This window comes from Pecten maximus, chromosome 4 (genome assembly GCF_902652985.1).
Source record: "Pecten maximus chromosome 4, xPecMax1.1, whole genome shotgun sequence".
NCBI lineage: Eukaryota > Metazoa > Mollusca > Bivalvia > Pectinida > Pectinidae > Pecten > Pecten maximus.
Window position 1 is genome coordinate 43902163 of NC_047018.1, and position 26564 is coordinate 43928726.

General features: G+C 35.2%; 2 protein-coding genes across 2 annotated transcripts; both read right to left on the minus strand.

The window, feature by feature from the left end:
- Positions 1-1948: 1948 nt before the first annotated feature.
- Positions 1949-14645, minus strand: LOC117326179 (receptor-type tyrosine-protein phosphatase kappa-like). Its single transcript, XM_033882819.1, has 16 exons — positions 14451-14645; positions 13914-14001; positions 13052-13128; positions 12761-12797; positions 11935-12032; positions 10678-10806; positions 10196-10341; positions 9166-9301; positions 8774-8920; positions 8585-8687; positions 7131-7201; positions 6387-6518; positions 5495-5617; positions 5112-5269; positions 4743-4878; positions 1949-4472 (listed from the first exon to the last, which is right to left on the minus strand). Exons 1-16 carry the CDS (start codon positions 14532-14534, stop codon positions 4374-4376), a joined length of 1764 nt encoding a protein of 587 aa, XP_033738710.1. The 5' UTR covers positions 14535-14645; the 3' UTR covers positions 1949-4373.
- LOC117326568 (protein draper-like) lies at positions 14542-26564 on the minus strand. Its single transcript, XM_033883326.1, has 9 exons — positions 26474-26564; positions 26082-26285; positions 25450-25584; positions 24993-25127; positions 23251-23385; positions 22598-22738; positions 16306-16423; positions 16037-16113; positions 14542-14675 (listed from the first exon to the last, which is right to left on the minus strand). Exons 1-9 carry the CDS (start codon positions 26562-26564, stop codon positions 14542-14544), a joined length of 1170 nt encoding a protein of 389 aa, XP_033739217.1.

Consider the following 26564-nt stretch of genomic DNA (forward strand, 5'->3'; position numbering starts at 1 on the left):
AACGGTCCATGGAGGGATATATTTTCCATGATTTCTAAAAATAAATTAAGTTTCTTTTAAAAGACGTTCCATAGGATAACATTATATTCATACTTCCATATACACAATCCTACAACACCAACTAATCGATCTATTTTCAGAAAACAATCCCTACAAACAGATTTGGGTGGGTATCACCGACAAAGCCAAGGAAGGCTCGTGGGTATGGGTCAATGGAGGAAGACTGAACACTACCTATTGGGAATTATGTCAACTCAATGACTTCAGCAAGAACTATAGGCCGAATAAGAAATCCGCAGACTGTGGCTGTATAAATGAACGGAATCTTAGGGATGACCACTGTTTATTGTCCCATCCTTACGTCTGTGAGAGAGCCGATCTTGTTTAGTGTGCTACAAAAATTTGAAACAGGCAATCCCAGAATTCGTTTTGCTCGTGAATTTGACCATTGATCATTGAGAAATGAAGAGGTACAAGATTTAAAAGGAGCATTCTGCGGACATGATCGTTTCTAATGGCAGTTTGATGTGTTGATTAAAGCAACATGGCAACATTCATAGACCAGATAAGAAAAGCTTTCAGCATATTAAACGGAGCTCATAGACTCGGGGTGATCATTACAATATCCAGATAATATGTGAGAGTGATATAGAACTTTCTCTTTATTTTACATTAATTATGTGATGATATGATAAGTGATATTAACGTAATCGTGTTCCTATCAATGACCTCGAATGACGCTCAACTGGTCTAACCGTGGGAGGAAACCGGGCTACCTGGAGAAAAGAAACACCGACCGCCTACATGTAGTCAAAATACATTTCATCCACACTTTTATATCAATAATGTTATTTTATAGTAACTAATCTATCGTTGTATATCTCTTTATTTTTGCGAAATCCCTACTGTTTCGTGTGCAATTTTCGCTATTTAAATTTGTTTGCGCTTTCAGCGTTGTCGAAGATTAAATAAAGTTTTATATCAAAACTTTGATGCATTCTCAATTAACTAGTACAGGCAGTCACGTTACAGCGATGTTTTTAAAAAAATATGATCGGTTCAATTTACATGCTTCAGGGTTCTCGCTTGAATCATTTCAATACGATATCTGGTAACTTTTCAGCCTGGTGTTTATACGTTTTCAAAACCAATAGCTCAAATCGGTTTCAAAACTCACAGGTACCATTCTTTAAATGTTCCATGTTGTCTGTAACATATGTTGAAGTTCAAGCACGAAGAGAAATGGCCTTGACAACCGTGTGCTCTCACGTGGGGACATGCTTTCCCGAAACGAAAGCTCAGACGGTTAGAGCGCCGGCCACGTAAACTCAGGTGAAGGTCCAAGGTGCGCGGTTCGACGCTACCTTTCCTTATCGGTTTGTGTTTCTCGGGAAGATGAAAAATAGTCGGTCTTTGGTTTCGTGGATATGTCCTTGGGTAAGACACTTGATGGCTTGCCACGGGCATCCCGTTTGTGATCAGTGACGTAGTCACCAACTACTACAAAGAGACCCCGGCTCAAAATTGCCCTGGCTGTTCACCAGGCAATAAGCCCAGTAAACAACCAAACAAACAAACTGATCGCGGAGCGACTTTTGGTTGTATTACTACTGTATATGCCAAAACATACACGTAACCCATTGAAATATACGGATGATTTGTGATCACTTTACCACTCCTACTGAACATCATATGTTGTGATTGGTCTGTCGGTGCAGATTGTGATATCAAAGATTAACTTGATCTATTTTACAACAATTTTGAAGCAAGTTACACTAACTGATATTAATCACTGTTTTGGCCCAAATTGGAGCGCGTAATGGATGCTACTGTGGGTCCTGTTCACGTCCGACCGAGAATCGAACCTCTGCCGCCTAGGTGAAAGGCAGTTAGCCACCGACAGTGATACTTCAGATATTACAGGTAAATGACAAGGGGAACACGTAGCTGTTTCAGTATTTTTTTTATTATTATTTCAGATATATAGTATATAAGTTAAACATGATATCAAATCGAATAAATAAGACCGAGATTAGCAGAAGGGTAAAGTGTCTTCTGCTTCATCGACAACACTCACCGTGCAAATTTATGTGAAATCCGAATAGAGTCATATTCTCAAAAAGAAAACTAGGGCGTATCAACATGCATCAAACACGTCTGACTTTATAAAGTTTTATATACATGTAGCAAAAGTAAATAGTAAAAATGATATCATGATGTGTCGACCATAACACTTTACCATGGTCTTAATCAACCTGCGTCTCTCCATTGTGTTGTTGTGAGATCTCCCTGTCAGTTACATTACGTTACGTTATACTTGAAGATCAAGGAAAGCAACTGATGTCGACGAGTCCGTAGCGCCTGTTTTTAAGTTCTACAGGAACTATGGATCGACCTTATCAGTTTATCAGATTTTTTTGGATTTTGTTATTTAAGAATAACACACTATCTATAGGTGAAACTGAATATATTTGAACGGTCTATGTGACCTGTTCTGATAAGCTCATTAATATAATCAACTTGGTATGAATTAAAACAAAAACAAAAAACAAAAATAGCCAAAAAAACGGGACAGTTTGTCTCCTGGATATGTCAACAATCTGTCAGAAGATCCGGAAACAATGTATATCTTGTTGTCAGTTCAGATCAGAGTGGGTTGTTTTTCGCATATCTCACAGGGCGATCCCGTTTCTGCTGCGAATAGGATCAGATTATCTCACACGGGTTAGAGAAAGACGATTGGCACGCGCTATAACCCATTCACAATGGCGTAACGTCATCATTTTATGTAGCTTATCCACATCGCAAATTTACATTTTCGGTGGCACGGGACTTGGTATCGTGGCGCGATGAAAAGGTTTCAATTTGTTATGTTTGTTCGGTATTCTGGAGAAAATCAAACATCTCAAGACTGTAAAGAGTATGGCTGGTCAGAACGAGGCTTGCCATGTGCTGGCTAGCCAAACTCTTTCACTCACTCGGATTGAGATACCCTGCCCACTGTACCGGACAATGTAACATTCTGTTAGTCTCATATGATATGATGTAGTTGTGATAAAATATATCAACACAGAAAAATTCCCGTCATAGTGGAATTCCTGATGCAGAGCTGACTGAGATACAGATGTATAGCACAATTAAAATTGCATAATTCAATAACATATAAATAAAAAAAACATACAAAATTATATTTCGATAAGATTTGATATTGCTAAAACATTTCATACTTGAGATCGGATTAGATTGTAATTAGTACGTTAATAATTCATCCAATGGTTATCAAGTGAGATTATGATTAATAATGACAGTTTGATGATTATGTTATGAATGAAAAAAGTACACATTGAAAGTGTTTTCAAACGGCTACAACATCCTTTAAAAAGTGGAATCAGAAAATGGAATCAAAATGCTTAACATCTAGATAAATGTTCCGTTACTTCAATAGATGATATGATCTGCGTAAAAGTAACGAAAGTCACAAAAGTAACAAATAAGTTATAGATATCAAAGTCAAAAAATACAAAAGTAAATTAACACGCTAAATCATCGCAATGAAATATTTGAAACGATATCGCTTCCTAATTGATCCTGTGTTTGCTCCGTAATGAAATACGTGAACATTTTTTTAAAATAAGATGTTCAAATTTTAACAATTTTTGCATAATATGAAAAACACATCGCAACTCAATCATCAGGAATGTTTTGTAAACACAAAGATAATTTGCTCCAATTTTCATAAGTTCAACTGAATCAGGCGTTGTGGCATTTCAGATAGGCTTAAGGTTGCCTACACATGCATTGCGGTATTTCATCTTTCCTTTTCTACACAACGAGCAAAGAAACTGTTACTACTTCAAGTGGGTCCAAAACTCTTTTCTAACTTCATTGTAAATACACATGGTATACAACAGGAAAACATGTTGTATACTGAATACCATAGAGCGGGAGTTCCGTAGTCCGAAATAAAACTTGATCAGACATATTGGATGAAGATGTCTTTGTTTGAGCAATGATCATATACAGAAATACCATTGGTTAAAACAATGGACAGGGAAAGAAACAAATAAGTGTTTGGGCCTGTGATTTCGTATTGTCCACCAATTGTGCGTTGGTATAATCTGTTCAATTGTTTGGTGTTGCAGCGATTTCAAAAAGCTGATCGAATATGAACAATGTGTGGGTCACCTCTCCTACAATATGGGATTTCCCCTGGAACTCCGAACTCTGCCAAAGTAATACTGATCTATAAGTTTATTCGCTAAACGTTGTATCACGTTATATATACCAAACAACGTCGTTCCAGTTTTCGATTGGCCACAATACAATCACTATTTTCTCCTGTTGAGAATTTTCGGAAGAACAGGTCTGGCATATCAGCTGGTATTCTGATAAACTGCTTCCTCTGCACACTCATCGTTGCCTGTGGTTTGGATATATGCTTTTAATGCGGTCCAGGCGTATCTGTACTGGTCCTGGAATATAATAACATAAGCAATTCACGGACAGCTCTACAGTTGTATCAGTATAAATATATTTAATAGATCAGTCGGCATATAGTCATACACGTATGTGTTTCCTTAATGAACAGGAACTTCGAATTCCTCTCCTAAAATAAGACGTGGGTTGCTTTATTGATAATACACTCGACCGACGGAAAATTTACCTGTCTTACTATAAAACATGGGTGCTCCCATTTACTTTTTGTCCTTATTAATAATACACTCGACTGATAGGATATTTACCAGTGTCGCTATGAACTGTGGGCGCCTTATCTGTAGCTGCCTCGTCGTAGCATACATGTCGACATCTGCTTCCGAATCCAGTCTCTCTAGCATTGTACTGATCAGGCAGTATAGACCAGAATGATTTGCACCGTCCCTTAATAAAAAAAATAGCCTAACCATTTTATCATCTAAAAACAGCAAACACATCCTATAAATAATCTTGAAAAGTCACTCTATAATGTCTTCTAAAATTTTATGTAGTTTACCATATTTGTCATCATGGAATCGTTGATTTTGTATTCTATATGACGGTGTAAAAATGTTAATTATGTAAGTTAATATTAAATATTGAGTTCTGTAGTTACTAGAAGTAAATGAAAAACGTACAGACACGTGACAACCACTGGACCCTCTTCTTTCGACATCAACCATGCTTCAACCAGATAATGAAGTTTACACAAAACACTCTCAGAAGTAGGAATGGATGCATCCTTTGCCCAATTTCTCACTTGGAACAGCTTTACATAATGTGTGTTGTCATTTTTCTGAAATAGGTCCACATTTAAAATGTATCGTGCAAAAAAGGGTATATCAAGTTCATGTTAATATCATTATAAAAAGTACATTTTTTTTCTATTGAAGGCAAATTTACACCAAAGAAAGGGGTGCGTTTGCATACATTGATTAGTCTACATATGATACGGCATTTTTAAGAAAGTGAATGTAACAAGCGTAAAATTAAACAACAAAAACAACAGATAACGCCAAACCTTGTCTTTTATATTCAGCAAGGATGCGTTGATATCGTCTGTACACGTATCCGCCGATACAGTCCGTACCTCAAATGTTCCGGCGTACTTTACCATTGATTTCTCAGGCCACCACTGAATTTCCTGCCGAGTATATATATAACGCTTTTTAGATGACACTATTTATAAATACATGATCACATTAAAAATATCTCTAAATTCAGCGAATTGATTTATTTTTTCATTCAGATCAGAGATGTTTCTCCTCTTACTGCATATATTTTTTTTTCTCTTAAAAACTCTCGCATTTGAATAGACAGGAATGGAATAACAGAATCGTGCAGTCCATTCCCTGATATGTTTCTTATATATTTAGACATCTAAATAAACAGTGTTGTTTATAAAAATCATACTTTTATTATTCAAATAATAAGTAGGATCGTGTATTTAGTGTTTGGTGTTTGGTGTTGTTTTTTACGCTGACTTTTTTCTTAATGAAGTTAGCACTTTCTCCTGTCCGCTTATGTGTTAGTGAAAAGTATCACAAACACGTTATTTAACTATTGCCCCGGTAATGAAGATTCGGGTTTTACTGATTGTCTGATGAGATCTATAGTATTGTAACTTTATATACATATATGTTTTTTTTCCAACAAGTTATACGAACTTCTATTACCAACGCTTCAATAATAGCAGAAAGCTGCTGGTTGAAAATCAACATCTGCTAGCTATCATAGTCGTCCATTACAAATGTTTGAAGTTTGTTTTTTATCCAAACCCCTCAAGGATTGAAACTTCTAGAGAGCTGAAAATAAAGACATACTTTAGTGTTATGACATATCTACGCACGTACATATATTTCCGTAAGGAAAACTATATAAAAGATAACACAAGAGAATTTATTTTAACCTACCTTTTCGCTTCCAAATTCTTCTAAACACACGATGGTTTTAGCGGAAAAATCAGTCACCAGAGTCCAGAAATCCATGATTGTATCTCTAAGAGGAAATTGTGTCACGAGGTACTTGAGGTGGTTTCGGAAACCCTGTTGTGTGAAATAGAATTGCATAAATTTCAAAAACTACAATTTCACAAACATAAATAACCGCAATTACAAATATAATTGGGATAAATCATGTCTCTTAAATGTGAACATGTATTTACTTACATTGGTCAAGATTGATTAATACATGTAACTGTTGAAGGCAAATTTGTGACAACTGTGACAAAAAAAAATACTGTGAAACAGCAAGACTATCATATTCAGGGTTTCATAGATTTGGAGACAGGCGGAAAGAGTACGGATAACGGAAGGTTTATTGTAGATATGCATATTAGTTGTTACAAGCAGCAGGACAATATGATGAGGTATTAGAAAAATAAATATGTCTCTTCTCTAAAGCCAGAATGTCATGTTTTTTTATAATATTTAAATGATACAATGTTTGTCATGTTGGATCAAAAGTCCAAAAACGTCATCGTTGTTATAGTACTTAGTAGTCTTCTTAAGATTATTGTCTCCGTGTTATCACTCGAATGATTCCCAAAACATCTTGCACGCTCTTGAAATACAGGGAAACTAAATCTCTTCCATTTTAATAAAGATAACGGGTGTTCTCGATTGTTATAGAAACATCTCCATAACTATGACGTTTACCGGAACTTTGACAGCGTTGATATAGTTTCCCGTAGGCATCTCCGAGAATAAAGGAGCCTTGTAATTGTCGGCTGTAAAAACAAAAGAATATCTGCGTTTACACTTCTAATGATGAAAAGCATGAATCTATTTCAGCATTTCTATTCAATGGCTAACAGAAGAATCTAACAAGAAAACTGATCTTTTTTTTTATAAAAAAGGGAATCAGTTTAACTTAAGTAATTAAAGACCATCAATGGCACTGTTATACTAGTTATATCAGCAAAGTCACAATAGTGACCACTTGATCAAATTGAATCATAGTCTCACAACACATGTTGCGTCATCTTGATTTTAGGAAGAATACAAAGTAATTTAAGCAGGCACGCATTGCTATGTTATTGTACCATTTGTTAAATGATACATCAATAATTCGATAAGGAAGATAGCTACAGCTCTGTCTTATTTTTCCTCTCTATTAGGTCTGCACTGTTGGTAGGTTGTACGGATTGTTCTCTTACCCCGTTACATGATCAAATTTGGACATTTCTCTTCTTTACAAAAAAAATGTTTTCCTAGTGTTATTCTTGACACTGCCTCATGTTAAGTCTTTAGTTGAGCATTCATCCCTGTGACAAAGGCTTTGTATTCTGTGCCCTGGTCACGCTATAACCTAGTGAATTATAAATTTGCTAATATCGGCCAGCATTTTGGGATCAGCATGACTGGTTTATCCGTTGTCAGTTTATTGTGACCGGATAAGGTTCCTACAAGGTGTTTTCGGCAGAATGCTTCAGTGAGGTAGCACTATCACTAGGAAACAAATACGAATAAACAGCAGCCAAAAAGAAACATATACTTCCACACGCATGCGCCTTATTCACAGGGGATCAGAACCGGCTTTCGAAGCTGTTGCAAGGAGATCGATGACGTCAAAAAGTGATGACGTTATCAAATGGTGTTTTAATCTAACAGCATGAGATACATGTAAAATAATGAAAATACAAGGTTTAATATAACGAACGATACACTGAATACGAAAGCCGGTTTGGACCATTTTTGATGAAGAAAATAATAACTCTCGCGTTATATCGCGAAAGTTTTGCGTTATTACGCGAAACTAACGCATTATTACGCGAAACTAACGCGTTATATCGCGAAACTTACGTTAATATCGTTAACGTGTTGAATAGCTTAGAACAAATCTATCTACTATTGCTAAAACAAATTTTAACTTGGGATAGGCCAAGCTAATACTATCACTAGGAAACAAATACGAATAAACAGCAGCCAAAAAGAAACACTATACAATCTCATTAAACTGTCGTGCCTTATGTCAATACTCTTCAAAAGTATCGGAAACTTCTTTTATCTATATATATATATATATATATTCGTGATATAACGCGTTAGTTTCGAGTTTCTACGAAAATGGTCCCAACCGACTTTCGTACACTGAGCGCCTAAATATGTACCTGGTAAAATTTCCATGTCACGGTTCTTTGCTCTGTTATCAGCAGATTTTGCTGTTTCATATTTTAAACGTTTCGCACTGGTTGTATTTATGTCTTGAAGAGTCTGAAACATAAATTGCATAAATCGTCAGTCTGTGCTTCAGGTATAAATGTTTTAAAAGGGAGATTGTCAAATAATCAATAATCTACCTGGTATTCTTTGTTTCGCTGTGTCTGGTTTGCAGGAACAACATATATGCCGGGTTCTTCGTAGCTGATCAAATCTTCCTTTGTTTGAATATTGTCAGGGAAGGTAAATCCTTCTATGAGCGCTAAATGGATCACTCTGTACTGATCCTGCAAATATGTACGTGGAATTCTTCCTAGTTATTATAGGGAAAAGAATATTTGAGATACAGTTTTGATTTCAATTTTTAAAAACATAGCCCTGTATAATGTCATAGGTATATGTAATAAGTAATATTGATGTATAATGCAATATTTATAATCAATTATCTATATTTTTTGTCTCTATTATCATATCCACTTTTCAACGTCATGACCTTATAACCTTATCGTCAAAATTTATTACAAAAGCATACCACAGTCTGGACCATGTTCATTCTATCTTTCCTCATTGTCAACACATATCCATGGACGTCTATGGATTCATTTTTCTTTCCTGCCTCTAATAGGGAGTCCAGTGCAATCAGAGTCCCTGTTCGGCCTATTCCGGCACTGAAGAAAAGTATTATGATATAAAAGGATATACCCAGCATGCATTGGAGACCTATCAAGACGAAAGAGCTCTTTATATGACATTATTTGGAATATAATGTACAATTTACTTGTTTTGGCCTATTTATACACAACCTAATGATTACAAAGGAACATCTATGTTCAGCAGATGTACAGTACAATTAAACAATGTCGCATAGTGAATATATGAATGTATTATACAGTTGTTTTGTCCTTCCAGGTCTCGTCAATGATGCTTGGGCCAAAGCCGAAAAATTTGGAAACCCAGAAGGGAAATAAGAGATATAAAAATGGACATATAATTATCTTCTTTTTCAAAAAAACACTTTAAAAAAAGTAACTTTCAAATATATTTAAGACATGAATTTATGAACATTTGTCACTCTTCGTAAAGATGTAAACATGACCACGTAGCATGCTTGGTAAACACGTGCAAAAACAAAACTACCCTGTGTTGAAGTTTTTTAAGAAAACCTATATGTCATCTAATGTTAACTAGATTGTTTAACTTATAAGTTGATATATATATCTTTGCATTTTTTTATCCTCAGGTCAAGATTGCATTGATCCAATGACTAAAAATGATACTTCGTCAGTAGGTGACAAGGTATATAAAAACATTCACTGAAATTTCTTTAATGGTGTTTAAATAATCGCCTGGAAAATTAATTAATGAAATATCGCTATGTTTTCCCTTTGACATTGAGGTCAAGGTCACAACAACCTATCGGCAGTGCAGTGTGCATTGACATGAGGTGTCTAGATAACTTCAAGTATTCAAACGGTATGCATTGCACGAACAAGACATTTTCAAAAGAAAACCTGGAAAAACTGGTATTTATACAATATAGTTCCACTCATTCGTATTTGTACCTGCAATGGACAGCCAGTGGTCCATCTTCCGGTATTCGTGAGCGTTGTATATGTCGATGGAACATGACGAGCTCAAACACATCTGGGATGCCGTGGTCAGGCCACTTTGTGTAGTGAAACTGACAAACAAGTCGTTCTTGGTTTTTCTGTATGATTCAAACAAAATAAGTTTGACAAACGTTTGTGCTACATAACATATACTAATTTACACATTTTACACTCTTTACGCTTTTGTTTTATTTCTAATGCACACTTACACAAAACCATTTGATGTCCACTTTCTGAAGTCGGTCTACATTGCTATCACTGAAGAACGAAATTACAAACAGATGTTATAGCCAATCAACTGTGATGTTACACAAAATATGTTATTTGATAAGTGTAAACCAATAAAACTACTTGTTTCAAACAGGTATGAATTAAAACTATATCTGCAAGTTCACCTTTTCGCCTGATAGTAATAGATCAATACCATCCCTTACTTTTCGATGTTTCAGCACCATAACTCTTTTGACGTAAAAGGCGTACTCTTTCTCGGTATTCAGGTGGACGGAAAATGCCCCCAGTTTCAGGGGGTCATCCACATCGGGCCAGTATTGGTGGCACTTGTTCTGATAAAGAATAAGAAAAAGATATGCATTTTTTTTTCGAAAATAGTTCAAAAGATTTTATATGTAAACGATATAATTATGTACTCTTAAAGCTGTGGGATATAGAATGAAGGTATTTTTCCCTTAAAAACAAAAATGGAATTGATATATCTATCCTACCGCTTAAACTAATTATTGTCTATTTAAACATCATTTCTAATTTGTTTTTATCATTTCTCAAGCTTTTTCCGCCTTTTGTTTCGATTATTTTGTAATCAAGAAGCGACTAATATTCATGAATAGTTTTGCATAACATGTATAGATGTAAATAGTAAGTGAGAATGTATAGGACATAATTATGTGATTAATAAGGATACAGTAAAACCTCGAGCTCGTTTTCTCGAACTCTCATAACTCGAAGATTCTCGAAGTAAACATTAGACTACGACGGTACAATTGAATATAAAATATGCTCGGAATAAGCTTTTCTTCATTGCCCCATCGACTTTGAGGTAACGAGGGTAGAATGTTTATTACTAGTTCGAATAAATCATAGGCACAGTGATAAATATTTAGTACAAGTCAACCATGATTCTTTACTCAAAAATAATGTTATACTGAGTACCTTGGTACATATTAACATTCCATAATATTTTTTCACATATAATCACATCAATTTACATGCCATTTGATGAAAATATTTGCTAACCGCTGCTTAGAAAATAATAACGGAACTACTTAGCATGTAAGCGATTGATCGATTTTGGTTTGTTTGTTTTTGTTTAACGTCCTGGAAACTGGCAACTGCCCCACGTAGGTTTCGAACTCGCAACCCAGTGGTGGAGGGCTAGTGTTAAAGTGTCGGTACACCTTAACCACTCGGCCACCGCGGCCCAGCGTTTGATCGAGAACATAGATTATGAACAGTTTACATGTTAAATAAACCTGCATATATCATCTTTCATTAGTATCAAATGTATATCTCAACGAGAATGAATCCTTGCCTCTTTTCATGACTAAATCGAATGGTTACATACGTCATGCATATGAGTGCAATACATAATAATCCAATGCATCTATCGATATACTTTGATATTCATTTATACGTTTCGAGCCATATTCTATAATTATCATCATAGTAGGTCTTACCCGTCCATTTTCATACAGGTTAGTAAGCATAACTATAGTGTGACATTTTTGCTGCCAAATCATCGTCCAGAATGCTTCGACAGTCTTCTTCTTAGGACCTATAAAACAAATGCCATAACCTGATATATAGCCATTGTCGGATTTAATTATTCGTGTTTTCTTGATCAAGATATCATACAGAAAGGAGATATTTATCGAGGTATTTATAGCATTGAAAATGCACAGCCGTGTTTTCTTTTTCGTCAGAATTCGCATTGAATAAACTGTCTCTAAAGTATTATCAGCCCTGCAGGTATTCATTGACATTTTATTTCGAATTTTAAGTCCATTACGTCCAGTGCAATTAGTCATAATCTTAAACAAGACTTCGTGTAGGTAAGTTAGTCATTCATCGAGTCATTAAAGTTATTTGTTTTTGAAATATATATATATATGAATTTTAAAATCGTATGTTCATACAAAGTGAAAAAAGTAAAAAATATGATATACCAACTGAACATGCATAAATGGTAAGAACCATAGGATCTACATAAATCAATTTCTTATAAAACATTTACAGTGCTATGTCGTCATAAAAAAAAAATTAAAAAGGAAAGCTGCCTTTTTGTAAAATTTCAGTATTTTTATCGGAGAAGCTTTGACAACATATTTGCAAGGATTGTTATATAATAGAAATATGATCAGAATCTTACATTAATGTTCGCTTTTATAATGTTAAATATATTTCACTTAAAAATTCATGTCTCAATAATAAAGTTCACGCATTATCCTGTAGTTGTGTGTTTATGTATACATCATCGTATTAGACGGAAGGGAAAAGTCATACCTTGTAATGCAATGTAGGCCTTTGGTCTGGATACACCCTTAAATATAATTATAGTATGCTAATAGTTTGTTGACAAAAACTTCAGAAAAAAATCAACATCAACGTAAATGGAATGAAAATATTAATTCTGTCAAGAAAATTACCGTTAATTTGATATCCCAGAATGACTTAATGAGTTATATATTTATAGCCCATGTTAACTTATTTCGATAAGATATTGATACAACAGATGCGTTAAATATTTGATATCCTTAATATACGTGTTTATATGTATGTGCCATCACATCTTACGTCAATATAGTTTGCGTTGATGTAATCCGATCCAGGATCTGACTGCCGGTCTGTCAATATTACTCTGGAGTGGTCATCTTAAAATGAAAAAAAAATGGAATTGGGATACAAATCAGAATAAATAATAAATCCTTCCTTATATATCGTATGATTTATATACTGCAACACTCCCATACAGCAGGGTGACAAAAATGATATATCATTTTCAGTATATTTTGCCGCGCACATGAACAAATGCCCTAAAAGTATTTTTAAAGTGTCATATTCGTTCTGTTTGCAAATATCTGAATGCAGATATGCTGTCTATCTGATTAAATAGCAGAAATTGTTTTAGTTATTTTTAACGATATTGTTAATTAAATTTTCAATTTTGCGTAGAAAACCATTAATTTCTTTTTCACAAAAAGATAAACTCTATAAAAGGACGTTTTTAACATTTCTTTGTCAAACTTTTGGAATGGAAATGGTTTTGGACTTTGTTACCCAGCTACAAGTACACAGGAATGAGATTTTTTTTAAATAATCAATCCGAACATGCTTATGCACTTATAAAAAACATCAACACCAAACTGGTTATTCGTTAACAATATAGTAGCAATGCATCACTGAACTTTAGCAGTGATTCACTGCATATGATTATGAACGGTATTGATATTAAGCGTGCATTTACTAATATATATATATATCAGTATTACACTGATGTATTTGTATTAGAATAATGCTGGGTTTTTTTCAACATTTTGATCGTTATCATTTATGGGTTTTTTTGTTTGTTTTTTTGTTTGTTGTTGTTTTTTGTTTTTGTTTTTTTGTTTTTGTTTTTTTACTTCAACTGTGTAAAACAAATTTGTTTTATATTTACATGGAAATGTCGATATGAATCTATTTTTGGGAACGTTGAATTCTTTCTTTCCTTCTTCATGAGGATGTACAGCACCATGTGGTAAAGTCTAAAATGAACGAAGGGAATTCATAGCAATTTTAGATATGAATATAGCACATGACGTAATCATACCAAATTTAACTTACTACATAAACTGCATTATTTAATTAAATTTGTGAATGGGTATTCAAAGAGATTCACATGGATCATAAAGACATTTACATTGATTAAACACTTACTTATTTAGTAATACATGAAAGGTACAAAGCTGAATAAAACAAGTACAATGTACAAACTGTTAATATTGATAACTGAATATTTGGATATGTTCCTTCATATCCTAACACATAAATACATTATGGATAATTTTATATAGATAAAGGGGAAAACAATTCCCTGTGAAGGAAAATATATATAAAAAATTCACAACACATTAACGAAAAGAGGCCTTTCTGTCCCTATAGGCTTTCTCTATCTGAAAAGGGTTTTTTTTCAAATTAAGATACTATCTCTTACCTGGTATTCCGTATTCAGCCGCCCATCAACTTCTTTTGTCTCCACGATAGCTCTGAAATTTTGTACAGATATAGGAGTTGCCATGTCAATATCATTGGTGATCTAGAGCATTGTTCATGTAGATAGTCTCTTCTTCATCCACGATATTGTCTTCGGTCGGTCGTGAATTCGAACGTGTTCCATTATCTTCGCTTAAGATCTTTTCCCGCGGATTATTTTCCTCTGCTAAAAATGAATCTCGTTATAGTAAGCTCATGTGTAACTCATGTTGCTGATATTTGTATTCGTTCTCATTAATGTGACAAACAAATAATCCCCGAGATTGAAGATGCAGCCGATGAAAGCTATTATGGATGTGCCTAACCCGTATTCCTGAGCTCTTACTAATGGTCAGGTACTTCAGGTACTTTTTGTGATAAATCTGATATCTGATATTATTTTCGATGTTTTGGGTTTTCTTTTTACTTCTTAACTTTCTTTTTTTTAACTAAAATTGCATGGTTTAAGCGAAATTACATGATTGAGCAGATTTAATGCTAGAGAATGAAAATTATTTCATGAATACCTGCCGAATATTGATCACTTATTCTTTAAATTTGGCCTTGGCAGAGCCTTCCTAAACGAAAAAGTTCGTTTTATTTTTATATCATACATACATTTGTTTCCTATATTCCTGATAAATTGTAACGTGTATTTTTTGTGGGTAAAATTATGTATAGTTGGTAATATTGGGGGATGTTAATTTCACTATATATGCGGTCATTCAATATACCCCGAAAATCAAATCAAATGTACAAGTGTATACTCTTAGAATATTTCCATTGCGCGGTTGCGCGAAATTAAATATCATCAAATTAGTTGCGACTGGGACAACCACAAAATATTAGCTCTGTGATATTTAACAATAATACAGTATGTAACATGACTGCCTAACATTGTAGCACTTAAACAAAAACATGAAGTTACATAGTACTGTTAGATCCACATTGTCTGTAAGATTAATCGTAATACATTTCCAACAGATTTAGAGAAAAAAAACACACGTTGATGGTCTGAAATAATATCGTGCTATTTAAACAAAAATGTACAAGTACATGTACTTAAATAACCATTTCTATAACAGGTAGTCATTGATAATACATGGGCTTGTTCCATTGTGAGGTACAATATCCTTGTGGAACATGTGCTGCCAAAAACACAAGAATCAGTCGGTCAGTATTGTATAAGGTGCAATATACTGTATATAAATCGCCATTTTTGAAGTGTTCCGCTTAAAAACTGTTTTAACTAAACTCCAACCTCATTACCCTCGTTTTCAGACATTCTGGTCGTCATACTAAGGAAATGAAAGTTGCTATATCAATCTTTGCTCGATCAAAATAGAACATACGCCAATTAAACATTATATAGATATGTTACAGACATATTTCAGACAGTTTTCTTTTTCAGATCAAAGGAATAAGTGATCAGATAAATTTCGTATGTAAAATTAGATATATTTATGGAAATTAATTGAATAGCACCCTTAAAGAACTCACCATCAGAAAAGAGTTTTTTAGAAATTATTTTACACTCTTAATACTTACTCTTTACAGTGACATTGTCATCAGTAGGATCCCTCACGCTTTCTTTGTACTTGTTTCTGGTTGAAGTTTCGTGTCGTCTGTAACATCAAAATGCATCAAATCTGATCAGATCACTGCATCAAATGTTTATTTGTAACACAATGAATATCTCTTATGCATTATCCTCAGCTGATTATCAATGAAGTCCTTCTAATATATCGACATAGCAATTCACTTGCCATAGAATGTGTTTTTGGATTTGTAGTTTACATGATTTAAATGATAATTACCTCTTTAATAGAATTATTGCCACGACGGCTACGATGGCAACCACGCAGCTACCCACTACTCCCCCGATCACACCCCCACTACCTTCCGCAGCTTCAATCTCGTCCAACTCCGGGCTATCTGTAATATATTCAAATGAATTCTCTTATCTCTGGCACGAAGTTGATATCACTAACTGACAGATTTATTGTGTACAAAATAGTATTTATAGTCTTAAATGTCGAAATTTCTTTAACGATGAAGTCTGAAGCACACATGATAGGTTTTTTGTTTTTTGTTTTTTTTCTTATTTTTTTTTTTTGTTTTTTTTTTTTTTTTGCCGAAATCATGAAAGGACCACTTCTTGACTGCATTAATATTAGTATCAATGAACGGATATTTCACAACTTAACACTATCCTCAAGCATGATAAAAACCAGTCCATTATCAGGTAGACAAGTTACAAACATCGGTACCCGCTTATCCTATTACATTATAAACGCCTATTGTATGACTCACCTGAATGGCAGGATTTGCCAAAGTAACCATCTGTACACCCGAGTGCGCATTCTCCTGTTACGTGGTGACATATCGTCTTGTTCAAACATTGTCCGCATGTGGAATTACAATCCTGCCCATACAATAGGCTTGGACATTCTGTATGAGAATATATTAGACAAATCAGCATTGTTTGCAAAATGTAAAAGTATTTTGCTGTGCTTCTGTTGTTAGTGTCATAGCCAAAGTGAACACTGCATTGTCTTTTGTGTGAAGTAATTGCCCGATTTCCATAATTGCTCCGACAATAAAAAGTATATATTCTTCAGTATCATACTGCTGTCCCTAACGCCCTAAAACCTGACATGGAATTCAAATTCCTGCCTCAATCTTCCACCCAAGCCTGGTATTAAATTCACCACAATATCCTGTCCCGATCTTCCATCCATGCCTGATACTAAAATTCACTACAATATCCTGTCTCAATCTTCCACCCAAGTCTGATACTAAAATTCACCACAATATCCTGTCTCAATCTTCATCCACAGCCTGATATTCACATCCCCTACGCTATCAATCTCAATCTTTTTCCCAAACCTAAAGGTGTTATTCACAACACTATCCCGTCAGTCTAAATCTTGATAATTCACTTAACATTCTTTTATCCCTTCTACAACCTGATATTGACGTTAACTCGACGTATCTTCTCTCCTCTCCAGTCTAATAATACTCATGTTCACTGCACGTATCTACCTAAACACGGTCACTACACGTATCTACCTAAACACGTTCACTACACGTATCTACCTAAACACGTTCACTACACATATCTACCTAAACCCGTTCACTACACGTATCTACCTAAACACGTTCACTACACGTATCTACCTAAACACGTTCACTACACATATCTACCTAAACACGGTCACTACACATATCTACCTAAACACGTTCACTACACATATCTACCTAAACACGTTCACTACACGTGTCTACCTAAACACGTTCACTGCACGTATCTACATAAACACGTTCACTACACGTATCTACCTAAACACGTTCACTACACGTATCTACCTAAACACGTTCACTACACGTATCTACCTAACACGTTCACTACACGTATCTACCTAAACACGTATACTACACGTATCTACCTAAACACGTTCACTACACGTATCTACCTAAACACGTTCACTACACGTATCTACCTAAACACGTTCACTACACGTATCTACCTAAACACGTTCACTACACGTATCTACCTAAACACGTTCACTACACGTATCTACCTAAACACGTTCACTACACGTATCTACCTTAACACGTTCACTACACGTATCTACCTAAACACGTTCACTACACGTATCTACCTAAACACGTTTCACTTCACGTATCTACCTAAACACGTTCACTACACGTATCTACCTAAACACGGTCACTACACGTATCTACTTAAACACGTTCACTACACGTATCTACCTAAACACGTATACTACACGTATCTACCTAAACACGTTCACTACACGTATCTTCCTAAACACGTTCACTACACGTATTTACCTCTGAAGTCTGACACTCACGTTTACTTTACGTATCTCCTCACCAGTATGAGTTTCACATTCACTACACGAATCTCCTCTCCGACCTGATACCCACGGTTACTACATGCACCTATCTCTCCAGTCTCATACTCACGTTCACTATACATGTACGTATCTTCTCACCAGCCTGAACTCACGGTCACTACACGTATCTTCCACTCCAACCTGTCACTTACGTTCAATACACATATCTACCTCTTTAGACTAATACTCACGTTCATTACACGTATCTACCTATCCGACCCGTTACTTACGTTCGCAAGGTGTATCTACCTATCCAACCCGATACTTACGTTCACAACATGTATCTACCTATCCAACCCGATACTTACGTTCACAACATGTATCTACCTATCCAACCCGATACTTACGTTCACAACATGTATCTACCTATCCAACCCGATACTTACGTTCACAACATGTATCTACCTATCCAACCCGATACTTACGTTCACAACATGTATCTACCTATCCAACCCGATACTTACGTTCACAACATGTATCTACCTATCCAACCCGATACTTACGTTCACAACATGTATCTACCTATCCAACCCGATACTTACGTTCACAACATGTATCTACCTAACCAACCCGATACTTACGTTCACAACATGTATCTACCTATCCAACCCGATACTTACGTTCACAACATGTATCTACCTATCCAACCCGATACTTACGTTCACAGCATGTATGCTCATCTCCAGTCTCATACTCATGTTCACTTATGTTTCTACATTTCCACTCTCATACTCACATTCACCACACATACCTTGCTCTCCATTCAAATAATCACGTTCACAGACCCTGTAGGTAGGGCGTGAGAATTGTACCCGATCGTAAGAGAGGACTTAATTTGGGATCTTATCTTTTCTCTTCTTAACAACTTTCTTCTTCCTTATATATCCCTTGACAATGCCTCACTTTAGGTCTTTTTAGTTGAGCGTTCACCCCTGTGAGGAAGGCTTTTGGTTCTGTGTCCTGCTAGGTGTCGTCGGCAGCATGCTTCAGTGAGGTAGCACTATAAATCGGCAAAAGTTCCGGTTCACACACAAACATACCGCAGCCTCCCAAAACACACATAAGCACTCACCACACGCACGCATGTCGCACGCACAGGAGGCCGTCCATAAATGACCTTGGCTGTTGGTAGAACGTTAAAAAGATAAGCCAAACGAAACCAACATTCACTACACGTATCTTCCTCTCAAGCCTGATACTCACGTTCACTACACGTATGTCCTTTCCATCCGGGAAGACATCCTGATGCAGAGCAGTTTCCTGTCACATGACTACATCCAACGTCTTTACAATGGCATTGTTTCGTACAATTAGCACCAAAATATCCTTGTGTGCATTCTGATAAAATATAACTTTTCATATAATAAAAGATGATACATTCGCGACATTGTATACAGTGCTTGTCATGAAAATGTATAAAATGGATATAGAAATATATGGAATTGATATCAACAAAGGAAAACAACAATAATAACGTGCTAAAACTGACCTCATAAACAAATAAGTGGCGGACCGTGATATATTTCTTTTAAATACGATTGATTTTTTTTTTAATTTAAAAAGAGAAGCTCAAACGTTTACAGGGTGGCAATAGCCTAAAGTAAACAGGCCTATTCTTAATTGAAATTGATAACAGTTTCTCTCTGTCGGTGACACTGCATATTTTAAAGCGACTATAACTGTTGATTTCATATTCATTAAACCGGGATTTCTTTTGATAAATAGTGAAACGGGTTTAAGATAAAGCGGTACACGTGCTTATATTCTAAAAATGCCCTATAGATATATATTAACTGGATTTAAAACGTTTTTACCTAGGTTGATGTTTGTAAACAATGATGCACGTAGAAAGCCGAATAGAGTCACGTGATTGTGATAGACAGGTCGGTAATATATGCATTTTTGTAGGGCCTACCGAATTGTTATGTTGTTGTTTTGCACGGTTTTAGATATTTTCAAAGAAGGGATACGGACATATTTAACTTTCCAATTTTCCAACAGTGATTTTTACAGATATTGTCGCTTTAAGAGAACACTCACATAAAAAGGGCGATTTTAAATGTATACAGTTTGATAGAGCTGCAAAACTTTTAAATCATTTTTTTTTCTTTTTTTTTTTTTAAGTTATCGTGACTGGTTCTGAAATATCGTTGTTAATATAAACGTGTATTGAAAGACATCGTGGCCCTCTTAGACCTCTTTAAAACTGTTAAATGGTCCGTAAAATATATCGTGACTGTTCGAAAATCTCCTTATAGCTGCTTATTGTTGTTCCTCTACATGTTTTCTTCTCGTATTACAAGAACGTCAGAGAATTTAAAAAGTATTACATTTCTTTTTATTATGATTTTAACCGATTTTCATTCAAGTAGTGATGGTTATCAAATAATTAAATCAGAGTAGAAAATTTCACAACAAAACTTCCGTGACTTTTGAAAAGAACACGGTGTTCCGTAATTCAATACATTAAACCGATTTGATGATATATTAATGTGTTCATACGTGAACTTAATTTATGTCATGATTAGAAGCAGGAAAACACTTCGCACGCAATTATTTCCATTCCTATTTTATAGTGATCCTTACGTGTGCTGCACGTGATACCAACGTATCCATCGCTACAACCACCGGACGAGGTACAGGTCCCATCGAAACGGCTACATCCGGGTGTCTTGCAATGGCACGTGTTGAGACAATCCTCTCCGAATGTGTTTTGAGAACATTCTGTGGGTAAGGATAGTGAAACCACATCTAATCAATTATATAGTTAATCAAATAAGCTTGTGGCTCTACAATACAAGTACACTATGTAGGTAAACATGATCAAGTTAATAACATTTATACATTATAGGGGTAAACGTGGTCAAATTTATTACATATTGTACAGAAATAGGGGTAAACGTGGTCAAGTTAATTCCATATTGTACAGAAATAGGGGTAAACGTGGTCAAGTTTATTACATATTGTACATTATGTAGGTAAACGTGGTCAAATTTATTAAATATTGTACAGAAATAGGGGTAAACGTGGTCAAGTTAATTCCATATTGTACAGAAATAGGGTAAACGTGGTCAAGTTTATTACATATTGTACAGAAATAGGGGTAACGTGGTCAAGTTAATTCGATATTGTACAGAAATAGGGTAAACGTGGTCAAGTTTATTACATATTGTACAGAAATAGGGTAAACGTGGTCAAGTTTATTACATATTGTACAGAAATAGGGGTAAACGTGGTCAAGTTTATTACATATTGTACAGAAATAGGGATGAACGTGGTCAAGTTAATTCCATATTGTACAGAAATAGGGTAAACGTGGTCAAGTTTATTACATATTGTACAGAAATAGGGGTGAACGTGGTCAAGTTAATTACATATTGTACAGAAATAGGGTAAACGTGGTCAAGTTAATTCCATATTTTACAGAAATAGTGGTAAACATGGTCAAGTTAATTACATAGTGTACATCATGTAGGTAAACATGGTCAAGTTAATTACATATTGTACAGAAATAGGGGTAAACGTGGTTAAGTTAATTCCATATTGTACAGAAATAGGGGTAAACGTGGTTAAGTTAATTCCATATTGTACAGAAATAGGGGTAAACGTGGTCAAGTTTATTACATATTGTACAGAAATAGAGATGAACGTGGTCAAGTTAATTACATATTGTACAGAGATAGGGGTAAACGTGGTCAAGTTTATTACATATTGTACAGAAATAGGGGTGAACGTGGTCAAGTTTATTACATATTGTACATTGCGTTGGTAAACAATGTCAAGTTAATTACATATATGATACATTATTAGCAGTACATTTTGTGATGGCGTGGCGAAGTAAGTAAGAATACAGTATGTAATAGGAATATGCATGGTGAAGCTACAAAGAACACTTTAACTGCACAGATAACCAGCATTTTGTAGCCATGATGATGTCCATTATAATTATGCACTTACGCGTTGAGCAAGACGTCCCCATCCACCCAGTCTGACATCCGGGTACTGAACATGTCCCATCAATATGATTACAACCATGCGTTCTACATCTACACTGTGAGGCACACTTGTTTCCGAAATACGGAGCAACGCACTCTGGAATAAATTCAGAAATTAATATGTAGTTATGTAGGAGTTTAGTATGTGGATAATGTAATAAGAACACAATTTCGTCAAAATGTGTTTTATTTACCTTGGCTACAGGTGGTACCATTCCAGCCAGCCAAACACCCTGTATTTGGTTTTGTACAAATTCCATTTTCCTTGTTACATCCGGGTTCAGCGCAATGACAAAGCACCTTACATCCCTTGCCAAACTCTCCTTCGGAACAAGCTAATAAAGAAAGAAAAGTTATCTATCCTTAGGTCTTTGGTCACTACGTAAACTCTTTGTTACAGAAATATGATTCTCCTGTTTAACTCCCTCGAATATTTGCTCAGTATATAAACATGTACATTCGTCCCCGGTATACTGCCCCTGTTGTATCGCCAGTCCCCGCACACCGCAATACATTTGTTGTGAAATGGATTTCACTACTATATAGATATGATTAAAAACAACATATTCAGCCAGCTATAGCTTTGTCGGTATATTGGCTCTGAGTTTTTGCAGCAAGCTGTATTTATGTGGAACTATAAGAATATATCTCACTGCAAAGATTATATAAATTATAAAAATTCCTAATTTTCTAGTCCCTGTGATAGTGTATTATGTTAATAAACGGAATTAATGTTCCTCATACCAACTATCTAATACAGTGGGAGGCTAACAGCATTGGTTTTTTGTTTGTTTGTTTGTTGTTGTTTTTTTCTGAAAAATTGAATAAAAACCAGATATGTAATTACATGTACTACAAGTCTCCCCCTTCCAGCCTGCAGCACATCCGGGTATAGTGCAGCGACCTGATACGGAATCACACCCTGGGGTATTGCAGTGACATTCGCTGGAACAGTTCTCACCGAATCTTGTGTTTATACAAGCTGAATAAAAAATACATCATGCTTTATCAACCTAAATCATAGGGATGTCAAAATAAATACACGAGTAAAGACTGTACCCTATGGGAAGCCGTATGGGACCCCCGACTCCGTTCAAGATTTTTAACTAAGAAATAATAACACTTGCGCGGGAAATGAAAAGCCGTGCAAGATTGGCGTACCATTGTAGATAAGCCGTTGAAGATTTTACCGTTAAAGATTTGTGCCGCGTAAGATTTGCCGCGGAATATATGCTGTAGCTGTAGAATTGCCGCAGAAGATTTACCGTTGAAGATTTACCGTTAAAGATTTACAGTTGAGTTAGATATATATCACTCGGTCATACTCGGCAGTTAAAGATTTTTGCCGTGTATGATTTACCGTTAAAGTCTGTATTACCGTTGAAGATTTTGCGTTAAAGTTTTTACCGTTGAAGATTTAGCCGTTAAAGATTTTTGCCGTGTAAGATTTACTGTTGAAGTTATTAACGCTGAAGATTTTAGCCGTGTAAGATTTGCCGCAGAAGATATGCTGTAGCTGTAGAATTGCCGCAGAAGATTTACCGTTGAAGATTTACCGTAGACGTAGATATATATCACCTGGCCATACTCGACAGTTAAAGATAAAGTAAGATTTGCCGTTAAAGGTTTTTTCTTTTACCGTTGAAGATTTTGCCGCTAAAGATTTTTGCCGTGTAAGATTTACCGTTGAAGATTTTTGCCGTAGAAGATTTACCGTTGAAGATTTAGTTCACACAGAAGGTACGTATCATGCGCATGCGCAATGACGTTGTATTAATGACTTAGATAATACAAAATAACAGAGACCTATATGTTTATAACTGCCTATTATAGGTAATAATAACACTGAGAGTGATTTATCAAACACGAATATAATTGATTTAGGTAATTATGAAGCGAACATAACATAAAATAAGTTTATGAGTTCATGAGATTATTCATGTAAACATTTCCCTTTGCTGTGATGGTCACGTGCAGGTCGATATATAACACATAATTCCGTTTCTTCCTTGACCAATCGCTAACTGTAGTACACATCGATTTTTAAATCGGTAGCAGATAGATTCATATTTATCCCTTGACTACGAAACTGTTCTACTATTTCAATATATCAAGATGGATTATTTGAAGGATATTGTACCCAATTGAAACATTATAAATACTATACGAAGAATATTTTCTTGTTTGCGGTCATATTTATCACTGTATATTAATTAAAACACTAGCAGGAGGGGTCAAAATAATTTCCAGATGGTCTGAACCGCGCTAGTAAATGTAACATATTTGTTATTTATTTGTCTCAATGTGTGAAAATTAATTCAAAATAAATTATATTTTGATTGCCATTTTATACCGAGAATAAGACCATATCGACCAAAACAATAGGTGCATTATCCATAATTGATAAATAATACATACATACAGATACATTAGATTTATTTGCTTGATTATACTATTGAACCGTAGTGTACATGTTTCAAAGTTTAATATTGTTCACTTCAGTTAGTCACAGCATTTTAAATTTGTAAATTATTAGTGAAAATAAACGGTCGTATTGAGTGTAAATACGGAACCAAAATGTTTACTCACCCTGGCTACAGCTCGCACCAGAGTAACCAGCCTGACAGCCCGGTATGAGACAGACCCCGGTCTGACTGTTACACCCCGGCGTCTTACAATGACATCTTTGTAGACAGTTCTCTCCAAATGTAACTTGTGAACAAGCTTAAACAAAAGTAAATATTTCAGAGGTAAAGTTTGTACATATTAAAACTGTTTATTGTTACCGTGCTGGTGATTTTTCATAAGAAAAATGTGATTAAATATTAGATTGAAAACAGAGCAATATAATATCAGAAACACAGACAGCGTTGTATACATGTACCTAAACTTAAACTCACCGGGTCATTTCCACTTAAATATAAATCCTTAAATCCCAGTTTTCATTTTGTTTGTTTTGTTTTCATTATAGCTTAAATGTAAATCGTGTGCAGTTTCAGTATGAATCACAAAGTTGACATAGACTTATATATTTTATGTAACTTACGTTGATCACAAAATCTTGATCCACTCCAGCCCGCGTTACAATATGGCGAATCACACACTCCGTTGTCAGGATCACAGCCGTGTTTACAGTTAGAATCGTTTTGACATTGATCACCATACTTATTTGAAAAGCAACCTGGCGAATAGAATTTTTACATTTATTTACAGAAGTTTAGACAATTTTTTTTAAATACGTCGCATCTTTGAAACGTCATTTTTATTGCTTTTGCTGTATATTTGCATTCCACAACTACCTTTTGTAAGAAAGTTTTATTTCATTGTTCATGTATTAATAAATGGCTCCCACACCCTGCATGACTCTTCCCCCGCACACACACACACACACACACACACACACACACACACACACACACTCACTCTCACCATCACATACAAACACACCCACATCCTCCCTGATAACCCTTCTTTCCTACCCCGCAATCCCTTGAGGGGAACATTTTAGGGGCGCCAGACCCAGGTGTTCTTGGAGACTCGAATGAATATAGTTTTAAAAGAATTGTCGTACAGTAGGGATGAATTACTGGATACAGTATTTGACAGCAGTTGTAAGAGATTTGATTAAAGAGGTATTTGAGCAAAAGAAGGAAACACTCGTATTAAATTATAAATTACCATATACATCCACCTCGCACACGTCCATGTGCGCGTAACCAGATGTATTTTTGATGTATATCATCAGTGTTTTTCCAGTTAAGTTACAAGAAGTAATGTTTTGAATGACATTTGGGTTGCCCGCGTCCACATCTTCATAACATTTGATACCAGATGGTACATCTGTTCCATTTGATATGAAAAATTGGTATCCATTGGCACGACCTGAAAATGAGACAAATGAATTAGAGACAGAAGAGACAAGTTTCAAAATGAAAACGTATTAAAATGTTCACTATTTGATAATGAGAAGTTCACACATTGTTTAGGGACAAATTACATCAGTTAACACTCGTTACTTTTAATATGAAAACATATTTACGAAAGCTAAGTACGGTATACTTATAACTAACTTTGAAAGGCATGAAAGCTACAAAAATGCCACATGAATGTGTGGAAGTAGAACTTGATGATAGGGAACTGAACGGTTACCACGGAATACAT

What these genes read in the sequence shown, in the direction of transcription:
- LOC117326179 (XM_033882819.1), bottom strand. Translation starts at nt 14,534, where the DNA reads ATGGCAACTCCTATATCTGTACAAAATTTCAGAGCTATCGTGGAGACA. An exon ending in ACCTGTATGAAAATGGACGG is followed by an intron (nt 10,807 to 11,934) that starts GTAAGACCTACT and finishes ATTCTTTATCAG; the next exon opens with AACAAGTGCCACCAATACTG. An exon ending in AGCGAAACAAAGAATACCAG is followed by an intron (nt 8,688 to 8,773) that starts GTAGATTATTGA and finishes TTTATGTTTCAG; the next exon opens with ACTCTTCAAGACATAAATAC.
- LOC117326568 (XM_033883326.1), bottom strand. Translation starts at nt 26,564, where the DNA reads ATGTATTCCGTGGTAACCGTTCAGTTCCCTATCATCAAGTTCTACTTC. An exon ending in GTGCGAGGTGGATGTATATG is followed by an intron (nt 25,585 to 26,081) that starts GTAATTTATAAT and finishes TCTATTCGCCAG; the next exon opens with GTTGCTTTTCAAATAAGTAT. An exon ending in GGGGGAGACTTGTAGTACAT is followed by an intron (nt 22,739 to 23,250) that starts GTAATTACATAT and finishes TTTCTTTATTAG; the next exon opens with CTTGTTCCGAAGGAGAGTTT.